At 47.5% G+C, this 19982-nt stretch overlaps 1 protein-coding gene across 3 annotated transcripts in view; it reads right to left on the bottom strand.

Moving 5' to 3' along the window:
* The window catches only part of GOLM2 (golgi membrane protein 2), an 801157-nt gene that overhangs the window by 338433 nt on the left and 442742 nt on the right, over positions 1-19982 (bottom strand). For all 3 annotated transcript variants that reach the window (XM_069624194.1, XM_069624193.1, XM_069624192.1), the window contains exon 7: positions 8136-8219. In XM_069624194.1, coding sequence (XP_069480295.1) covers positions 8136-8219 — 84 coding nt within the window. The remainder of the gene's footprint in view (positions 1-8135; positions 8220-19982) is intronic.

The raw sequence follows: 19982 nt of genomic DNA, 5'->3' as shown, positions 1-19982 counted from the left end.
TCTGATTTCTAGAGAGGTCTGGACCCTGCCCTGATTTTCGCAACACCACAATCCTGTGTGCAATCAATAGCCTGGGACTCCCTGCTATAATCACTGAGTCTTGGCTAATGGAAAGTGACCACACAGCAGTCCCCTTGGTTAATACTACAGACCCAGGCACCTTGAGACTGGGTACACCCACAGCTGGGACAATAGAGACAAGAGATACCCAGAGATTGGGAGCAAGCCCTATATGAATAGGATGGCAAAGACCAGAGCAAAACCTAAGGCGGGAGATAAATCACTACTGGGCAAGCAGGAAAAAGAAAAAGAAAGGCATGCCAAAGAGACACAGGTGGAGATTAATTTGCCGCCTTTTGGAGTGGCCAGCTCAAACGCCCCATCCTCATTTACCAAAGAGGACCTTATGGAAATGCTCTCTACGCTTAAAGCGGATCGAACAATGGAGATCAAGGCGACTAAGGTAGCTATGGTCAAAACTGTTGCAGAGCTCAATTCTCATATGATGAGCTTAGAATCACAAGTTGAGGTTGAAAACACGCTGGGCGAACAAGCCCATGACCAAGCGGAACTCAGTAACAGTGTTGGGCATTGAAGAACAGCTGGAGGCGATATGGGCAAAATAGGAAGACCTAGAAAACAGGCTGCACAGAAACATTAGGATACAGGCATACCGTGTGACATCCAGGATCAGGACCTAGCCGAATATGTGCGCAACTTGTTCTGGAATCTCCTGCACCTCCCAGACACTACAAATCTGGAACTTGACAGGATGCATCAAGTCTATTCTTCGAAGCAACAGCGACGTAATATGCTGCCCGATGTTCTGTCCAGAGTCCATTACTTTCAGCGGAAAGAAAGGATCATGGCCGCGGCGCGACAAAAAGAGCCGGTAGAGTTCCAGGGAGCAAGAATTTCCCTATATCAGGACCTGGTGCCGCGTACCCTGGCGAACAGACAGAAATTACCCATAGTAACGGCTTGATTACAGTCGCAAGGGGTCAGATATCACTGGAGGTTCCCCTGCAAACTCCTATTCCCATACCAGAACCAGCGATACGCGATTGGTTCAGAAGAAGAAGCGGCAGAACTGATGATTGGGACCCAAGCAGTACTGAAGATGATACGGGAGAGGCAAGGGCAAAAACAAGCTTGAACTGAAGACCGAGAAGGAAGCGACTCTCCGGGACAACACCGGCTATAGTGGGGACCGAACTGGGTTGGAGCACCCCTACATGACACAGCGTTGTATGGAACTTGCGGTTTCAGAATGTCGATGATCCAGGTTTGCCAGTGTCTTGGAATTGGTGATAGGGGACTATGATCTCCTATGTTGGCAAAGGTGGTGCAAACATGTAATAAATGTGTTTGACGCTACCGAGGGTAACTGGAGAGGGGGTGGAGGGTTGCCATGACCGAATGGCTACCATAGAAATGTTATTGCGAATAACAGAATGTTGGTTCTTTAGTGTTAAAGGTAATGGTTTAGTACTTGGAGATTTCAACATTTGGGGTTTTTGTTTCTCTTTGTTTTTTCTTTTGGTTCTGGCCACTTACGTGTTCTTAGGCATTACTTCTCAAAAGTGTTACTCTGAAAAACTCCTCCCGATTCCCAGTTTCTCATAGTGATTAAATCCCAGCTCGAAACGACACTTGATGGCGTCCCCAGTTATCTCATGTTTGACCCTGAATGTTCTGTGTCTAAACTTCCCAATAAAGCGGAAGGCATTAATACAGACAATCATCTCTCTGGAGGTGGATTTGATTCTCCTACAAGAGACCCATCTATTAAAAGGGGATGAAAATAGTCTCATTAATAAATTGTACCCGTGCGCATATTTTGCGACTAGTGGCCTTAAAAAAACAGGAAGGAGCCATCATGGTTTACAAGAGCCTACCATTACGAAAATTGGAAGTCTTGCGGGATGCAGAAGGGAGATATCTGCTACTTAAGTGTCATCTGGGGGATCTCAAGCTCACATTAGGTGTACTATATTGGTCTAATGAAAAGCAGGCTGCGTTTCTGTGAAAATTCTCCGAGACCTTGGTGGACTTCATGGAAGAGGAAATCATGGAGGGGGGGGGGGGTTCAATTGTGTGCTGGACCCGACCGTAGATAAAACACTAGCCCCCACTGCGATTGACAACTCTTTTAAGAGACCTCTCCTTAATAGAGACATGGCGCTTTTTTCACTCAGGGGAGAACGAATATACATTTTTACTCCACTGTGCACAAGGGCTTCTCCAGACTAGGTATGTTCCTGGTCTCTAATGGTCTCATCCCGCTGGTAAAGAAATAGAGATCCTAACAAAAGCACTCAGACCATTCTCCTGTAAAATTGGAGTTGGACCTGGGACAGGGCACGCCACAATAGAAACCTCCATGGAGATTTAATGAAGCTATACTAACAGACACGTTCGCGAGGGCTCACATATAAGAGGCCATAGTCAACTACTTTCAGGAAAATGTTAGAGGGTATGGATATGCGAACTGCGTGGGATGCGGGGAAGGCTTTCTTTTGGGGGGTCATAATTGGGCTATCAGTGGCTTGGGGCAGAACTCAAACTAAATCAGTCCATGTTGGAGGGGATAGTCCAAGACAAAGATAAGGCACGTGCAGCAAAGGGGAAAAGGCACTCATTACAGGACCTCAGAATAGCTAGACAAACCCTTGAGACTCACATGATGGGGAAGGCGGCACAGTCTATTCTTAAAACAAAACAATATTTCTACTCTAGGGGCAACAAGGCAAATACATTATTGGCAGCCAAACTTAAGAAAGCGGCAAGTCGTAATTATATTGGAGCATTGAGGGGTGAAGATGGGACGCAAGTAGTCACAGAAATAGGGAAGTTGAAGATTATGGAGGAATTCTTTCGTAAGGTCTCCACCCTGCATCAGGGAAACCCTACCCATATTCGAGAATTTATTCAACAGGCACAACACCCCCCCCCCCCCACCCCTGAATCCCTGACGCTACAAGGGAACCGTTAGAGAACCAGATATCCAGATACCCACCCAAGAGGTAGCCCAAGCCATACGTGCTTTCCCAGCGGGAAAGGCCCCCGGTCCAGACAGGTTAACCAACAGATTTTACAAAGCATTTGCAGGTCCCTTAATCCCGCAACTCACCACTCTAATTATTTCTCTGAATCTGGGAAAGGAACAGATTCCATGGCAGAATCTGTAACTACACTACTTTTGATACCAGAGAAAGATCCTGAGGTCTGCACTACCTACCGCCCCATAGCTCTCCTAAACACTGACCAAACTCTATAGCAAAATCCTAGCTACAAGTTTAGGGGAGGTTTTACCTCACCTAATCAATGAAGACCAAACCGGGTTAATTAAAAATAGAGGTGCTCTTGACAACATTCGGAGGGTGGTTGACCTGGTAGGCCCCTAAAATCTTGGGGTGATTATCACTCCTTTCCTTAGATGCTTCTCAAGCATTTGATAGCATGTCATGGGATTTTTAACAAGATGTACCGCCAGCTTATGGTTTTGACCCTGTGTTTAATATACTAGTAATTGCTCATTTCCAAATTCCATCCACCATAATCAAAGTAAATGCTGCTAGGTCAACTCCACTCCCTCTGGGTAGGGGCACGAGGCAAGGATGCCCGTTGTATCCTTTAATTTGTGCATTGACTTTAGAGCCCCTAGCACAAATGATACGAAGCAATCAACACATACTGGGCCCGACATATGAGGGTAAAACGCATAAAGTGGCGTTATACGCGATATTATTTGTTTCCTCCAGAAGCATCTCCTGTCAATTCCGCCTTTACTTGATCTTCTAGAAAGATTCACCTTGGTATCAGGCTTCTGCATTAACGACCAGAAATCGGTGGGACTGGCAATCATAGAACCACCTCAGACCCATCTAGCTCTGCAGTCAGCCTTTGCTTTTCGGTGGGCAGATAATGAAATCGCATAATACCTAGGCGTTCGCATTAATAAATCGTTTAAGGCCCTGGCGGGAGCCAACATCCCCAGTTTGTGCAAGGAGACTAAAGACACTCTGAAACGTTGGGAATTGCAAGACGTCTCATGGCTCGGTAGAATCAGTGCAATTAAAATGACAATTTTACTGAGGCTCCCATTTGTCTTTCAAGCACTACCAATCCTCGTCTAGGAAAGACTTTCTAGAACTATAGAAAGCAATAGGTCAAATCTGGAAAAAGAAACCACCTAGAATTTTGCGCAAAGTACTCCTGAGGTCGAAGGGGATTGGGGGGGAACTCTTCGATACAGCGCTACTTCTGAGCAGCACAGACTGCGCCAATGCTGGAATGAGCGATAGAAGACAGGTGCCCCAAATGGAAGACAATAGAGGAAGGCTGCTCCTGCATCCCTCTAGCCCATTTGGCTTTTCTAATGTAATCTGGCAGAGCCCATTTGCTAGACTCCACCTGATCTACCCTTTTACTACCTGGGATAAAGCTTGCTCGCAAGTGGGTTTTAAAACAGATCTTGGGCTCTTATCGGTAGGGTAAAAGAATCCTGAATTTTCCCCAGGAGTGGTGAGCGGGGCCTTTGTACATTGGGAATCACTCAGGATTTTGCGACTCGGGGACCTATACAAGGATGGGAGTCCTCTTACATATATGGAGAGCAAAGAAAAGTTATTTGAAACAGAACATTTTAGATACTTTCAGATCAGACAGTGGGTGTCCAATGGGCAAGTCATCCAGGCAGGTTCACGTCTCACAATAGGGATTGAACTTTGAATTTCTGAAGGGCAGGAGCTTCAGAAAAACTCTAGTTATTACCGCCTATTAGAAAGAGCCTCAGTAGAAGACAAACTTCCATATATGACACGCTGGGAAAGGGAATTAGGGATATAGATCCCAATTAATTCTTGGCAGAAAATATGGGCCCGAACTCAAAAAAGATCCAGGTGCACAATGTTCAAGGAGTGTGCGATAAAAATAGGCTATCGTTGGCACATGACTCCACAGAGATTACGCGCAATTCTACCTGAACATCCGGATCGCTGTTGGCCCAGGTGTGGGCAGCTTGGGCAGCTGGGGGATCTTACACATATATGGTGGCTTTGCCCTATAATATGAACATATTGGCAAGAAATCCGTCGAGGATAAAATAAATCAAGGGATGTCTACTCCTAAGGTGCCCTCTTATGCTGCTGGGGGACACCCCTGACAAAGTCCCAAGGTAGAGCTCATAACACAACTGTTACTGGCAGCTAAACTAAACCGTGCCCGTGTTTGGAAAAACAACTTAGGGGTCATGTCTGTCATACTGGTGGGTTAAGATGTGGTAAATATTGGTTATCGAAAAGTTAACTTCACACACCACAGGGAATATGACTCGATTCTCTCGTATTTGGGCCCCATTCTTCGAATTTGTGCAAGACAAGGAACACATGTTTTTAGGCCGCAGATCCTGAAGCATTTATTTAAAAACTGAGGTGATGTGAGACAGGCGGGGACCCCTGTCAGAGATGGGAATGTTCGGAGAGGAAATGAGGACTTGAAGTATTGTTTGAGATATGTAAAAGAACAGTAGAACATCTCCTAGGGCCAATTGTTATTAATATTGTTTGCTAATTTATTATTTGGGGGATTATGGTAATGAAAATGGAAAAGAAGTTTTGATGTTTCCATCTTGGATGTTATTTCACTTAATTTATTGCTATGTTCATCGAGATTTCAATAAAAAGACAAATATGAAAAAAAGAAGAAAAAAAAAAGATAGGAAGGATAACAAATCTCCTGTACAGAAAATAAAAAGGGACACCCAAAGGGCTCCCAGAAACACTGCACAGAGAGTGCTGTGTGCGACAAAAGTTAAAAGATAGCTGCCATAAAACTTGGAGGAAGTTATTGCTCCAAGAATAAAAAGGTATGAAAAGAAATAAAAGGATCCCAGAGAGCGGGTAAAAGAGTGAATGTGGAAAAGAGATCCCACTCACTATGGGGAACAGACCAAAAATCCAGTAGTCCAGCAAAAAGTGCTGGGGTACTCACATAAGGAGGAGATTGTGCATAAAATAAGAAAATCGACCCTACACTAAACAAATGTCAACATTATTAGCAAATGTATGTAACTGCATAGCAAAGTGCGACAGGATACAGCTTATTATACACTTGCCGTGGTAAAATGCTACAGACCAGGAGTAGACAAAATAAAGGTATGCAGGTGTCGCCAGCCTACTCCTCCACACAATTTCTGGCCGATAGAAAAAAACTCAGCGACAAAATGGTGTGCTTGAACAGCACCCCTCCCCCAATATCCCTATGGGCTATGTGAGGAGCCAGGAATTTGACGCTGACACAGAGGGCACGGGGTTGGAAAATGCCTCACTGTCCCTAATCTAGGAGGTATTTCCTTAGCTCAACCTGTACTGTGTCAAGATGTCAAAGCAAAAATGTCCCGTGTCCAAAATCCTATTCTAGCTATCACACTCAAAAAGTAACTCTATGGTGCTAAGGCTAATGTCTCGGATTTAAACAGTGCACAAGTTCAACAAAAAAGGTATAAATCCAACAAAAGTTCTGAATGAATAATGTTCACAGTTTCAGGGAATGACTCCCTTCCCCAGATTTCTCTCAACCAAAACAAAAGTTCAAAAGCTCAAGAGGATAACTCCCCTCCTCTTGGTGAAGCAAGTTATCCCAGGGAAAATGACTCCCTACCCCAGGTCCTTTTCACATTCAACGTAATCCAAAAATCTTAAGGGCATGAATCTTCCATGCGATTCTCTGACTCACAAAACAACAACCGGTATGCTCCCCTTTCAGCTGCTCTCATAGTTCCTTGATACAATTTGCGTTCAGGTCTCAGACTCGCAAAACACATGGTATACTCTCCTGCCAGGTTCCTTTCCACATTCACTAAAATTAATTTCACCCACTTGGCTTTGTCTGGTATACTTTCCTGCCAGAACTTTCTTTAACGTACAATGCCCCTTTGGCTTCCCTTCTTGGTCTTCCCCATGTTCATACAGTGGGTCCCTGACCCCAGTTCCACTGCCTCAGCTTCCGATGCCGTGCCCGACAGTGCTTCGGTGTCCGGACACTTTCCCTGGGCTCACCGGTTGCTTTCTGGTATTCTCTCTGCGTTCCTGACTCTGCATCGGGTGCGTCTCCGCTGACCCTGCAGGCACCTCCGGTCCTCAGTGGTCATCCCAGCACCCTCAGCTGTCAGGAAGCACCGCTTGCTTCCTTTCATCTTGCTGCAGCCTCCACTGAGCTTCAGTGAGCACGACGCACACAGGGCTGCCTTCTCGCTCCACATTGCGGTTCTGTCTCTTGCGCTGCTGCCAGCCGCCATACTCCCGGTTTCTCAGCATTGTTTTAAATCGTTTCAGTTCAATCAGATTCTTCCAGCTACTAGAATGCTGGTGCTGGTTCTCATTAGAAGTAAAAATCATTGTTCCTTGTCTCAGTTTTTGTTACTTTATTCGCTATTTGAAATTGAGGAGTACTTTCAGTAAAGTCGTCAAGTTGTTGAAGGGGATGAGGAATATCCCTAAAAGAGAAAGGGGGATACCATGTCTCACCTGATGATATGTCACCCCCCCCCCCATGTGGTCCTCCCTCAAATAGCCTCCCCCAGGGTCAGGATCAGACAGCGGTTCCGTCCCCTGGCCACATGAGGAGAGGCTATTTCAGGGAAAGGAGTGATGTCATCCTCAGATTCAAAGTAGCAGATACAAAATGAGTTGCTGAGGCAGGGAGTCTCATAAAAAAAAGAAAAAAAGAAAAAAAAGAAAGAAAAAAAAAAGTAGAAAATCCAAGAAAGACAATAAAAGGATTTATAATCAGAGTCTCATCAAAACAGTTAGAAGTTTGCATACAATGACCAGGTGGCTGTTTAATGTTCTCAATTAAGTGTGCCGGGATTCTCACACACCCCAAGATAAAGCACTGAACCTCAAAAATCTAAGGGAGATGAAATGCTGGAGAAGCCAGTCCCCGTACCTCATTGTTCTTAGTTTACACTCTAAGGTGCGGAGGGAAATGTAATACCAAACTCTCTGAATGCACTGTGTATCTCACCTGTCTAGAGAAAGGAAAGTGATTTATTGTGGATACATCTCACAGAAAAAGGAAAAATTCAAGCATTTAGGAAAATTCTGGGATCACAAATAATTGAGGAGTGATACCTGTGACTAGCTTGGAGTCCTTCGGCTGCTTGCTTTGAAGATTCAGTATAACTTCTGGAGCCAAAGGTAAAGGTTTCTTCAATGCTAAAAAGGAAGGTTTTTGATGAGTGAATTTGTCTTTCGGGATAAAGGTGCCTGCAAAATTGCTCAAAACAAACATATTCAACCACAAATATAACCAGAATGGACATCCCTATATTGTCATACTGCTCCTTCCTACATTATGCAAACATCTCTGCTACATAAGGCTCACTTTGCATGCAAGCCTCATTTCCCCCACTCAGCGAAGTAGGGAATACATCATATGGCAATGTTTAAGTCAGAGCTCTGCAACATGCAGCTCTACAGTGATCCATCAACATTAATTATACTGGCTGGGGCTGATAGAAGTTGTAGTTGAAAACATCTAGAGAGCCAATGGTTGCAGACCCGTGCAGTCTAAGTGTTACGAATCACGGAGTGTGAACCTTTCTATGTGAAATGATTTTTAGGAAGATATTTTCACCCGAAGATCGATTTAGAAAGTCCAATCTCTGACCGCACAGGCGGTGGGGGGGGAAGAAGAGAGCGAGAGAGAGAAGGAAGAGAGAGAAGAGAAAGAAGGAAGAGAGAAGGCAGAGAGAGAAGGGAGGAGAGAGAGAGAAGGGAGGAGAGAGAGAGAGAATATATATATATATATATATATATATATATATATATATATATATATATACACACACACACATTTGCTTTGCATTTTCTGCTGCCCTCCTGTCCATGGATATATGAAAAATAAAGGACTGTTTTGCAGTGGATTTTCCCAAATGGGATTTGCCTTGGTGTCATCTTTCATTGCCTGATTGCTGCTGCTATTTTTGGACTGTCAGTCAGTCCGCCCTGCTTAATATATGGGATACATTACTCACCGTAATCGTATTTCTGATGCTTGTATCTGCTTAGATTCACATGCTGTGCATAGGCCGACATCTAGTGGAAGCTGCGGAGTATTACAGTTTGTTTTTCGAAAGTCGAAAATGGGCGTCGACACAGGCGTGCCAGTAATACTATCCCTAGTGTGACGTCCACTGTACCCAAGATCCCTCACGCGTGTAGGATCCTCAGATTGTATTTTTTCTGACATGAGGAAGCATGAGGAGTAGCGTGAGTACAGATAATCCAAGCAGATAGACAGAAAAGGTAAGACTACAAGCAATCATGCGCCTTCTCTCGGAGGGGAGGAAGGGTGGGTCGCATGTGAATCTAAGCAGATACAAGCATCAGAAATACGATTACGGTGAGTAATGTATCCCTTCTGAGGCTTGTGGAATCTGCTTAGATCACATGCTGTGCATAGATTAGCGAGCAGTACCAGAAGAAGGAGGTGGGATGTGAGAAGGGTCATGAGCAAACAGGTGTCTTAGAACCGCTTGTCCCACTTGTGTATCTGTCTTGGAATGAGTGTCAATGCAGTAATGCTGAGTAAAAGTGTGAATAGAGCTCCAAGTAGCCGCTTTGCAAATGGTGTCGAGGGGAACATTTGCAATGAAAGCCAGAGTGGCACCAATGCCTCTAGTAGAGTGGGCCCTTGGCGTAAAAGGCAGAGTCTTGTCAGAAAGAGAGTAACACAGCTGTATACAGTTGATAATCCACTTCGAGATAGCGCCCTTAGAGACGCGATCCCCCTCTCTGCCTGTAGCTACGGAGACAAACAGTTGATCTGTTTTCCTTAGCGGTCTGGTTTTATTTACATAGTATAGGACCGCCCTACGCACATCTAGGGTGTGTAGTTTCACCTCAGCCGAGCTTTGCGGGTTCTGGAAGAAAGCCGGAAGCTCGATGGACTGGTTTACATGGAACTTGGATATGAATTTAGGTGAGAACCTAGGGTGTGTGCGTAAAACCAGTTTGTCCTTGTGGATAGTAAAGAAAGGATCCTGCACTGACAGAGCCTGAATTTCACTGACCCTTCTTATGGAGGTAATGGCTACTAAGAAGGCCGTTTTATAAGTCAGGTGTTTGAGACTACTTTTATGCATGGGTTCGAATGGGGGTCCCATGAGCTTAGCTAGCACCACGTTGAGGTCCCATCCTGGCGGTGGGTTCGAAATAGGAGGGTGAAGTCTCTTTACTCCTTCCATGAAGGCTTTAACCACTGGTACTTTCCACCACGAGACCTTGTTATGGGATGTGGTGTAAGCCGAGAGGGCTGCCAGGTGTACTTTCAGCGAGTTAAAAACCAACCCTGCATCCAGCAGGTGGAGCATGTATGTCACAACGTTGGAAGGAGTGCAATCAACCGGGTTGATTTGTTTATTCTGGCACCAGATAACGAATCTTTTCCACTTATCAAAGTAACAGTGCCTTGTATTTGGTTTCCTGGACTCCTTTAGAATGTCCATACACCTCTGTGGTAATTTGAGATGTCCAAACTCTATGACTTCAGGAGCCATGCTGCTAGGTTCATAGAGTTGGGTTCCTGATGCACTGTTTGACCCTGTTGCTGGGACAGTAGGTTGTACCAGGCTGGGAGTCTGATGGGTTCGCACACCGCCATCCTGCGTAGGTGTGGAAACCATGGTTGTCTCGCCCACATGGGAGCAACTAGGATGAGCGTCATAGATTCCTTGTTCATCTTGTACACCACCTTCCTGATGAGAGGAGTTGGTGGAAAAGCGTACGCAAACATCCCTGACCAGTTCATCCACAGGGCATTCCCTTGGGAGTCCGGCTGGGGGAACCTGGATGCAAATCCTGGGCATTGTTTGTTTTCGCTTGTGGCGAATAGGTCTATAGTGGGGAAACCCCACTGAGAGAAGAGATCTTCTACTACGTCTCTGTGAAGGACCCATTCGTGTTCTTCTGGGAGGGAGTTTCTGCTTAGAGCATCCGCTAGGGAATTGAGCTCCCCTGGAACATGTTGCGATGACAGGAAGATGTTCCGTCTGAGTGCCCATATCCATATTTTCTGGGCAAGCTTGGACAGATTTGGCGAACGAGTCCCCCTTTGCTTGTTCAGATAGAACATGGCTGTCGTGCTGTCCGTCCTGATCTGCACCGACAAGTTCAGTAGATGGGGCTCGAACGCCCTTAGCGCTCGGAATACTGCCAGAAGCTCTAGCAGATTGATGTGGTTCTTGGCTACTGAGTGAGACCAGAGACCCTGAGCTGTGTGGTGGAGATGGTGAGCTCCCCACCCAGTCAGGCATGCATCTGTAGTCACCACGGCTTGTACTTCGGGATCGTAAAAGGGTTTCCCCTTTGCGAGATTCTCTCTTGTCCACCAGTGTAGGCTCTGTACGAGTGTTGGCGAAACGACCACTAGATCGTCCCAATGACCACTTGCCTGAGACCACTGTTTCGCCAACCATTCCTGCATGGGACGCATGCGCAGACGCGCGTGGGGGACCAGGTAAATGCATGACGCCATCATGCCCAGTAACCGCATAGCTTTGCGTACTGTTATCTGTTGACCTGACTGATAATGCGGAATTTGCAGAAGTATATTCCGAATTCTCTCTTCCGAAGGGAAGGTCAATCCTTTCTGAGTATCTAGGATAGCTCCTAGAAACTGTTTTGAGGTGCTTGGCACCAGACTTGACTTTTTCTCGTTGATGGAGAAGCCTAATTCGTGGAGGAGGTCGATAGTCCTCTGAATGTTTGACCTGCAAATTCCTGGGGTTTCCCCCGTTATGAGCCAGTCGTCCAGATAAGGGTACACCGGGATTGCCTCCCTGCGTAGGTGTGCAGCCGCCACCGCCAGTACCTTGGTGAATACCCTTGGTGCTGAAGCTATCCCGAAGGGCAGTACCTTGAATTGGTAGTGGCGACTGTCCACCTTGAAGCGCAAGTACTTTTTGTGCGCTGGGAGCATGGAAATATGAAAATAAGCATCTTTCATATCCAAGGTTGCCATGTAATCCCCCTTTTTTAGGAGGGGGATTACCTCTTGTAGCGTGGTCATACGGAATTTTTGGGGCTTGACATATTTGTTGGCAGGCCGTAAGTCCAATACTGGGCGCATTGTCAAATTTTTTTTTTTTTGGCACAAGGAAGTAAGTTGAATAGATACCCTTGTTTACCTGGTGTCCTGGGACGAGTTCTATCGCGTCCTTTTCTAGCAGAATGGCGATCTCCTCGAGAAGGATCCTTTGATGCTCTAGGGAGTGCACTCTTTGTCGTGGAGGATGATTCCGGGGACGCTGCAGTAGTTCTATACAATATCCTGCGGATACTGTTGACAGCACCCATCTGTCTGAGGTGATCCCTTCCCAAGCCTGGGTGAAGGTGGAAATGCGTCCCCCTACTGGGGTTGCGTGGCAAGGGACCCTGAACTGAGCGTCACTGTTTTGGTGGAGGCGTGCCACCGCCCTTGTTGGGGCTGCCTCTGCCTCTTCCACGACCTCTCTTGTTACCCCTGCCGTAACTCTGGGTAGACTGCTGGTTGTTATTCCATTGTGTACCTTGTCCCTGGGCATAGTTGCCTCTTTGTGAATTTTGGCCGCGTGGGCGACGAAAATTATTGTTCCCCCTCTGGTTAGGGGGTTTGTTGGTAAGCTGGCCAAGGGATTTGAGAGTCTCATATTCATCTTTGGCATTTTTAAGTGCGTCTTCGACCGCTTTCCCAAACAATAGGTCGGGTTCCACTGGCTTGTCTATTAAAGAAGCCTGGGTTTCTGTCTTGAATCCCGACTGCCGTAACCACGCATGTCTCTTGATAACAGTACCTTCTGCTATCAATCTCCCTGCGTTGTCAGCGGCGTCGAAAGTTGCTTTTAAAATGCAACCAGACACGGCTCTCCCCTCTGCCGAGATCCGAGCCAGCTGGCCCTTTAACGGTTCTGGAGCAGAGGCAATGAGCGCCGCGACTTCTTCCCATTGATGGCAATTGTAACTAGCCAACAGGGTGGTGGAATTCGCAATCCTTGCTTGGTAGGCGGACGTTGAGGCTACCTTTCTGCCAAACCCGTAAAGTTTTTTGCTCTCCTTGTCGGGAGGAGCTTCTGATGAAGATAAGGGCGTGCCAGCCCTCTTTCTAGTGTTGGTCACCACTAGGGAATCTGGTTTAAGATGTCCCTTTATATACAGAGGGTCAGACTGGGCTGCCCGGAAAATCTTTTCAATTCTGGGGTTGACAGCTCTGGTGAGGTTAGGATTCACCAGGGAAGGATCTATTCTTCGTTGGATGGATTTGAGGATAGGGATGGTCTGAGCGACCGGTCTTCTCTCTCCTACAAACTCCTCCGCGAAGTCCCTTTCCTCCTGTACACCGTGGGTGTCGATGTGGAAGTGTTCCGCTGCTCGAGCGAGAACCTCGTTAAGGAGGGGCTGGTTATCAACTGGAGAGTCAGTAACTGGGGCTTCGCTTTGTACTGGGGAATCTACTCTGTAAATTTCCTGCTCATCTTCTCCCTCCTCCAGGTCCTCATCCTCTGCATAGTAATCTGTCCCGGTTTGTTCTTCCATAATTGCAAACTCCTGGTCCTCTTCAGGGAAAACTTGTCCCTGATAACTGGGGAGTGGAGTAGAATATGGAGTGGAGTAAGGCTGAACCTCGAAGGGTTCAGGTCTTTCGACCCGGGGCTTTTTACTTAGCGGGGTAGGATCGGAGGAGCCTGAGGGTGTGGCCCCTTGAGGGTTATATGAAAGAAAGTGTTCTGGGTTCTTATCATAAAAATCAGCCAAGGAAGACATCCTAGACATAACCCTGTCTATGTCTTCACTGGACCATTCCCTGGAACAGGGTATTACTTTAGCAGGTGATTTATTTTCAAGGGTAGACTTGTGTTTGCTTGTCTGCTTAGGCTTTACAGGGGTGGAAGGCTGTGCTTTCCGCTGTTTCCCCCCTTCTCCGTGCGTGGAAAAATGTTTTCCCTGTCCCTTGGGGGCCCCAGAGACTTTCGACGCCTGGCGTCGAGGGTCTGGAAAGGTATCTGTGTGCTTCGGGCGTGGGGCCTCACTGGTGTTAACCGCGGTCTCGGTATCTTGGAGCGCGGCCTGGGGGTGGAAGTCGTCTTCGTCTCCCGACGATCGAACTTCCGTTAGTGTGTGTAGCGAGGCACTCTTGGCAAGAGTGGATGATTGCCTTGCGTCGTGAGGCGATCTCGATCGAGAGCGCCCAGAGGACACCGAGTCGGACCGTTCTTTTTGTGCCTCTTTCCGGGAAGTCGACGTCGTCGAGGTCCGGTTGGTCTTAGTGTGTTTAGTGTGTGTTAGGTGTGTAGCGCTTGCGTCGCCGGGGGTCTTCCCCATAGCCGCCTTGCCGGACGACCTTCCGAGGTCGGGGACCTGCGCTCGTCGGCTGTCTTTCGACGCCGTAATGCCCTCGCCGTCCGAAAGTACGGCGTCGCTGCCATCGCTGAAGGCGCCCTCCGCTGCCATGGCCTCCTGCCTGGCGTGGTGGGCCCAACGCTTTGTCGAACGGTCCTTAAGTGTCTTAGGTTTAAACCTACTACACGCTCTGCAGTTCGCTTCGGGGTGATCCCTCGGCAAGCAGAGATTGCACGTGGCGTGCCTGTCGACCCAAGGGTATTTGCGATTGCACTTGGGGCAGAATTGAAAAGGGGTACCCTCCATACGCACCTTAAGGCAGCGGGCTGCTAAGTGTAGGAATATATATAAATGTAACTATATATCAAGAGTGAAGAGTATGTACCACCCCCCACTCTCCCTACTTGTAAGGGCCGAGGCCAGCGGCCTACTAGGCCCGGGCCGAGGCCAGCGGCCTACCGAGGCCCAGATCCGTCGTGCAGCAGTCGACGGTCGATGACTTCTCCAGCCGTCGTCGATGTTGAGGGTCGACGTTGGGGTGGGGAAGGGAATGAATAAGAATTAAAATTATAATAACAGCAAAAGTATGGCTAAGGCCAGGGAACTCCGCAAGATGCTTCCGACCAGTATGGCGGAAAAAAACAATCTGAGGATCCTACACGCGTGAGGGATCTTGGGTACAGTGGACGTCACACTAGGGATAGTATTACTGGCACGCCTGTGTCGACGCCCATTTTCGACTTTCGAAAAACAAACTGTAATACTCCGCAGCTTCCACTAGATGTCGGCCTATGCACAGCATGTGATCTAAGCAGATTCCACAAGCCTCAGAAATATATATATATATATATATATATGATACATTACTCACCGTAATCGTATTTCTGATGCTTGTATCTGCTTAGATTCACATGCTGTGGATAGGCCGAAATCTAGTGGAAGCTGCAGAGTATTACAGTTTGTTTTTCTAAACATGAAAATGGGCGTCGACACAGGGCGTGACAGTAATACTATCCCTAGTGTGACGGCCACTGTACTCATGAGCCCTCACGCGTTTAGGACACTCAGATTGTATTTTTTCTGACAAGAGGTAGCATGTGGAGTAGCGCGAGTACAGATTATCCAAGCAGATAGAAGGAAGATAAGACTACAACCATCCATGCGCCTTCTCTCAGAGGGGAGGAAGGGTGGGTCGCATGTGAATCTAAGCAGCTACAAGCATCAGAAATACGTTTACGGTAAGTAATGCATTTCTTCTGAGGCTTGTGGAATCTGCTAAGATCACATGCTGTGCATAGATTAGCGAGCAGTATTAGAAGAAGGAGGTGGGATGCAAGAAGGGTCCTGAGCAAACAGATGTCTTAGAACCGCTTGTCCCACTTGGGTATCTGTCTTGGAATGAGTGTCAATGCAGTAGTGCCGAGTAAAAGTGTGAATAGAGCACCAAGTAGCTGATTTGCAAATGGTGTCCAGGGGTACATTTGCAATGAAAGCTAGAGTGGCCCCAATGCCTCTTGTAGAGTGGGCTCTATGCGTAAAAGGCAAAGTTATTTCAGAAAGAGTAACACAGTTGGATACAATTTACAATCCACTTAGAGATGGCACCTTTATAGACGCAATCTCCCTCTTTGCCTGTCACTACGGAGACAAACAGTTGGTCTGTTTTTCTTAGTGGTCTGGTCTTGTTTACATAATAGAGGACCACTCTTCACACATCTAGAGTGTGTAGTTTCACCTCAGCAGAGCTTTTGGGTTCCTGGAAGAAAGCCGGGAGCTCAATGGACTGGTTCACGTGGAATTTTGAAATAAACTTAGGCGAGAACCTATGGTGTGTACGAAGAACCAGTTTATCCTTATGAACAGTAAAGAAAGGATCCTGCACTGAGAGCCTGAATTTCACGGACCCTTCTTATGGATGTAATGGCTACTAAGAAGGCAGTTTTATAGGTCAGGTGTTTGAGACTGGCTTTATGCATGTGTTCAAATGGTGGGCCCATGAGCTTAGCAAGCACCACATTAAGGTCCCAACCCAGTGGTGGGTTAGAGATTGGAGGGTGAAGTCTCTTTAGCCCTTCCATGAAGGCCTTCACCACTGGTACTTTCCACCACAAAACCTTGCTGTGGGAAGTGGTGTAGGCATATATCGCTGCCAGATGTACCTTGAGTGAGTTGAATACAAGGCCTGCGTCCAGCAGGTGGAGCATGTAAGTGACAATATTGGAAGGAATACAATCAACAGGGTTGAATAGCTTATTCTGGCATCAGACAACGAATCTTTTCCATTTATCAAAGTAACAGTACCTTGTGTTCGGTTTCCTAGATTCCTTTAGGATATCCATACATCTGTGTGGTAAATTGAGATGTCCAAACTATGACCTCAGGAGCCATGCTGCCAGGTTCATTGAGTTGGGTTGTGGGTGTACCATTTGTCCTTGGTGCTGGAACAGTAGATTGTGCCAGCACGGGAGTCTGATGGGTTCGCACACGGCTAGTTTGAGTAGGTGTGGGAGCCACGGTTGCCTTGCCCACATGGGAGCAACTAGGATGAGCGTCTTCGATTCCCTGTGCATCTTGTTGACCACCTTCCTAATAAGGGGGGTTTGGTGGAAAAGCGTAGGCAAACATCCCTGACCAATCCATCCATCCATGGAGTGTGGCTGTGGGAACCTGGATGCGAATCCTGGACATTGTTTGTTTTCGCTTGTGGCGAATAGGTCTGTAGTGGGGAAACCCCACCGTGAGAAGATGTCTTCTACGACTTTTATGTTTAGCGACCGCTCGTGTTCTTGTGGGAGAGGATCTCTGCTCAAGGCGTCTGCTAGAGGATTGAGATCCCCTGGAACATGTTGCGATGACAGGTAAATGTTCGGTCTGAGTGCCCATATCCAAATTTTCTGGGCAAGCTTGGACAGATTTGGCGAATGAGTCCCTCCCTGCTTGTTTAGGTAGAGCATCGCAGTTGTGCTGTCCGTTAGGATCTGCACTGACAGGTTTAACAGGTGGGGCTCAAACGCTTGAAGCGCTCTGAATACTGCCAGAAGCTCTAGCAGATTGATATGATTGTTGGCCACTGAGTGAGACCAGAGACCCTGTGCTGTGTAGTGAAGGAGGTGTGCTCCCTAACCTGATAGGGATGCGTCTGTAGTGACTACAGCTTGAACCTCTGGATCGTAAAAGGCTTTCCCCCTTGACAGGTTCGCTCTTGTCCACCAGTGAAGACTTTGTACTAGTGTTGGCGAAACGACCACTAGATCGTCCCACTGACCACTTGCCTGAGACCACTGTTTCGCCAACCAATCGTGCATGGGACACATGCGTAGGCGCGCGTGGGGGACCAGGTAAATACATGACGCCATCATGCCTAGCAAACGCATCGCTTTGCGTACCGTTATCTGGCGACCGGAGTGATATTGAGGAATCTGCAGTAGTATGTTCCGAATTCTTTCCTCTGATGGAATGGCCGACCCCTCTTGAGTGTTTAGCACAGCTCCTAGGAACTGTTTGGAGGTGCTTGGCACCAGGCTTGGTTTTTTCTCGTTTATGGAGAAACCCAATTCGAAATGGAGGTCCATCGTTCTTTGAATGTTTGAACTGCAAATTGCTGGGGTCTCCCCCGTGATGAGCCAGTCGTCCAGGTAAGGGTACACTGGGATTGCCTCCCTGTGTAGGTGTGCCGCCACCACTGTCAAAACCTTGGTGAATACCCTTGGAGCCGAGGCTATACCGAAGGGCAGCACCTTGAACTGGTAGTGCTGACTGTCCACCTTGAAGCGCAAGAATCTTCTGTGCGCTGGGAACATGGAAATATGAAAATCGGCAACTTTCATGTGCAGTGTTGCCATGTAATCCCCCTTTTTTAGGAGGGGGATTATCTCTTGGAGAGTAGTCATGCAAAATTTTTGGAGCTTGACATACTTGTTTGCAGGGCGTAAGTCTAAGACTGGGCGCATTGTTAGATCTTTTTTTGGCACAAGGAAGTAAGTTGAATAAATACCCTTGTTTACCTGTTTGCCCGGGACGAGTTTGATCGCGTCCTTTTCTAGAAGATTGACGATCTCCTCGAGGAGGATCTTCTGGTGGTCTAGGGAATGTACCTTTTGTCGCACAGGGTGGTTTCGGGGATGTTCGAGCAGTTCTATGCAATATCTTGCGGACACTGTGGACAGCACCCATCTGCCTGATGTGATCCCTTCCCAAGCTTGGGTGAAGTTGGTAATGCGGCCCCCTACTGGAGATGCGTGGGAAGGGACCCTGATCTCTACCCTTACCACGACCCCTTTTGTTACCCCTGTTGTAACTCTGGGTAGACTGCTGGTTATTACCCCATGGTGTGCCCTGCCCCTGAGAATAGTTGGGGCCTCTGAGAATTTTGGCCGCGTGGGCGACGGAAATTGCCATTCCCTCTTTGATTAGGGTGTTTGTTGGTCAACTGTCCCAGGGACTAGTCTCATACTCATCTTTGGCATTTTTTAAAGCGTCCTCTACCGCCCTGCCAAACAGTAGATCAGGCTCCACCAGTTTGTCTATTAAGGATGCTTGTGTCTCGGGTTTAAACCTTGACTGCCTTAACCAAGCATGCCTTTAAATAACAGTGCTCTCTGCTATAAGCCTGTCAGCGTTATCCGCGGCATCAAAGGTTGCCTTAAGGATACAACCGGACACAGCCCTCCACTCTGACGCAACCTGTGCCAACTGGCTCTTTAAAGGTTCCGGTGAGGAGTCGATGAGTGCAGCCACTTGTTCCCACTGGTGGCAGTTGTAACTAGCCAGCAGAGTGGTGAAGTTGGCAATCCTTGCCCGGTAGGCAGAAGTGGAGGCTACCTTCCTTCCCAACCCGTAGATCTTTTTGCTCTCCTTGTCGGGGGGAGCCTCAGACAATGATAGGGGCGTTACCGCCCTCTTTCGGGTATTTGTGACTACCAGGGAGTCCGGTTTCAGTTGCCCCCTTATATACAGCGGGTCTGGGCTGCCCTGAACAACTTTTCGATCCTGGGGTTTACTGCCCTGGTGAGGTTGGGATTAAGAAGGGAAGGATCAATCCTCCTTTGTATAGATTTGAGAATAGGGATGGCCTGGGCAATGGGTCTCTTTTCTCCCACTAATTCCTCGGTGAAGTCCCTTTCCTCCTGAGCTCCCCGAGTAGGTATGCAGAAGTGTTCTGCCGCTTTGGATAAAACCTTGTTTAGTAGAGGTTGGTTGTCGACTGGAGAGTCGTTAACCAGAGGTTCCTTGTCTACTGGAGAGTCTACTCTGTAGACTTCTGGGTTATCTTCGTCCTTGTCTTGGTACTCGTCATCCGCATAGTAGTCCGCCCCAGTTTGGCCATCCAACGCTGCCAATTCTGAATCCTCATCCTGTATTGGATCCTCCTTATACAGAGAGTTTGGCTGTAGGTAAAAAGGGTCAGAAGACCGACTTTGTGTTGGTGCCTCAACTCGAGGTTTCTTACCAGGGGGTTGCGGGTCCCAAGACCCTGAGGGAGTAGCCCCATCCGGGGTATACGAGAGGAAGTGCTCTGGATTCTTGGAATAGAAGTCTGCTAGGGATGACATTCTGGACATAACTCTGTCTATGTCCTCACTGGACCATTGTTTAGAGCTG

This window comes from Ambystoma mexicanum, chromosome 11 (genome assembly GCF_040938575.1).
Source record: "Ambystoma mexicanum isolate Mex_15411 chromosome 11, UKY_AmexF1_1, whole genome shotgun sequence".
In the NCBI taxonomy this organism is placed as follows: Eukaryota; Metazoa; Chordata; class Amphibia; order Caudata; family Ambystomatidae; genus Ambystoma; species Ambystoma mexicanum.
This window is presented reverse-complemented; position numbering and strand designations above follow the sequence as displayed.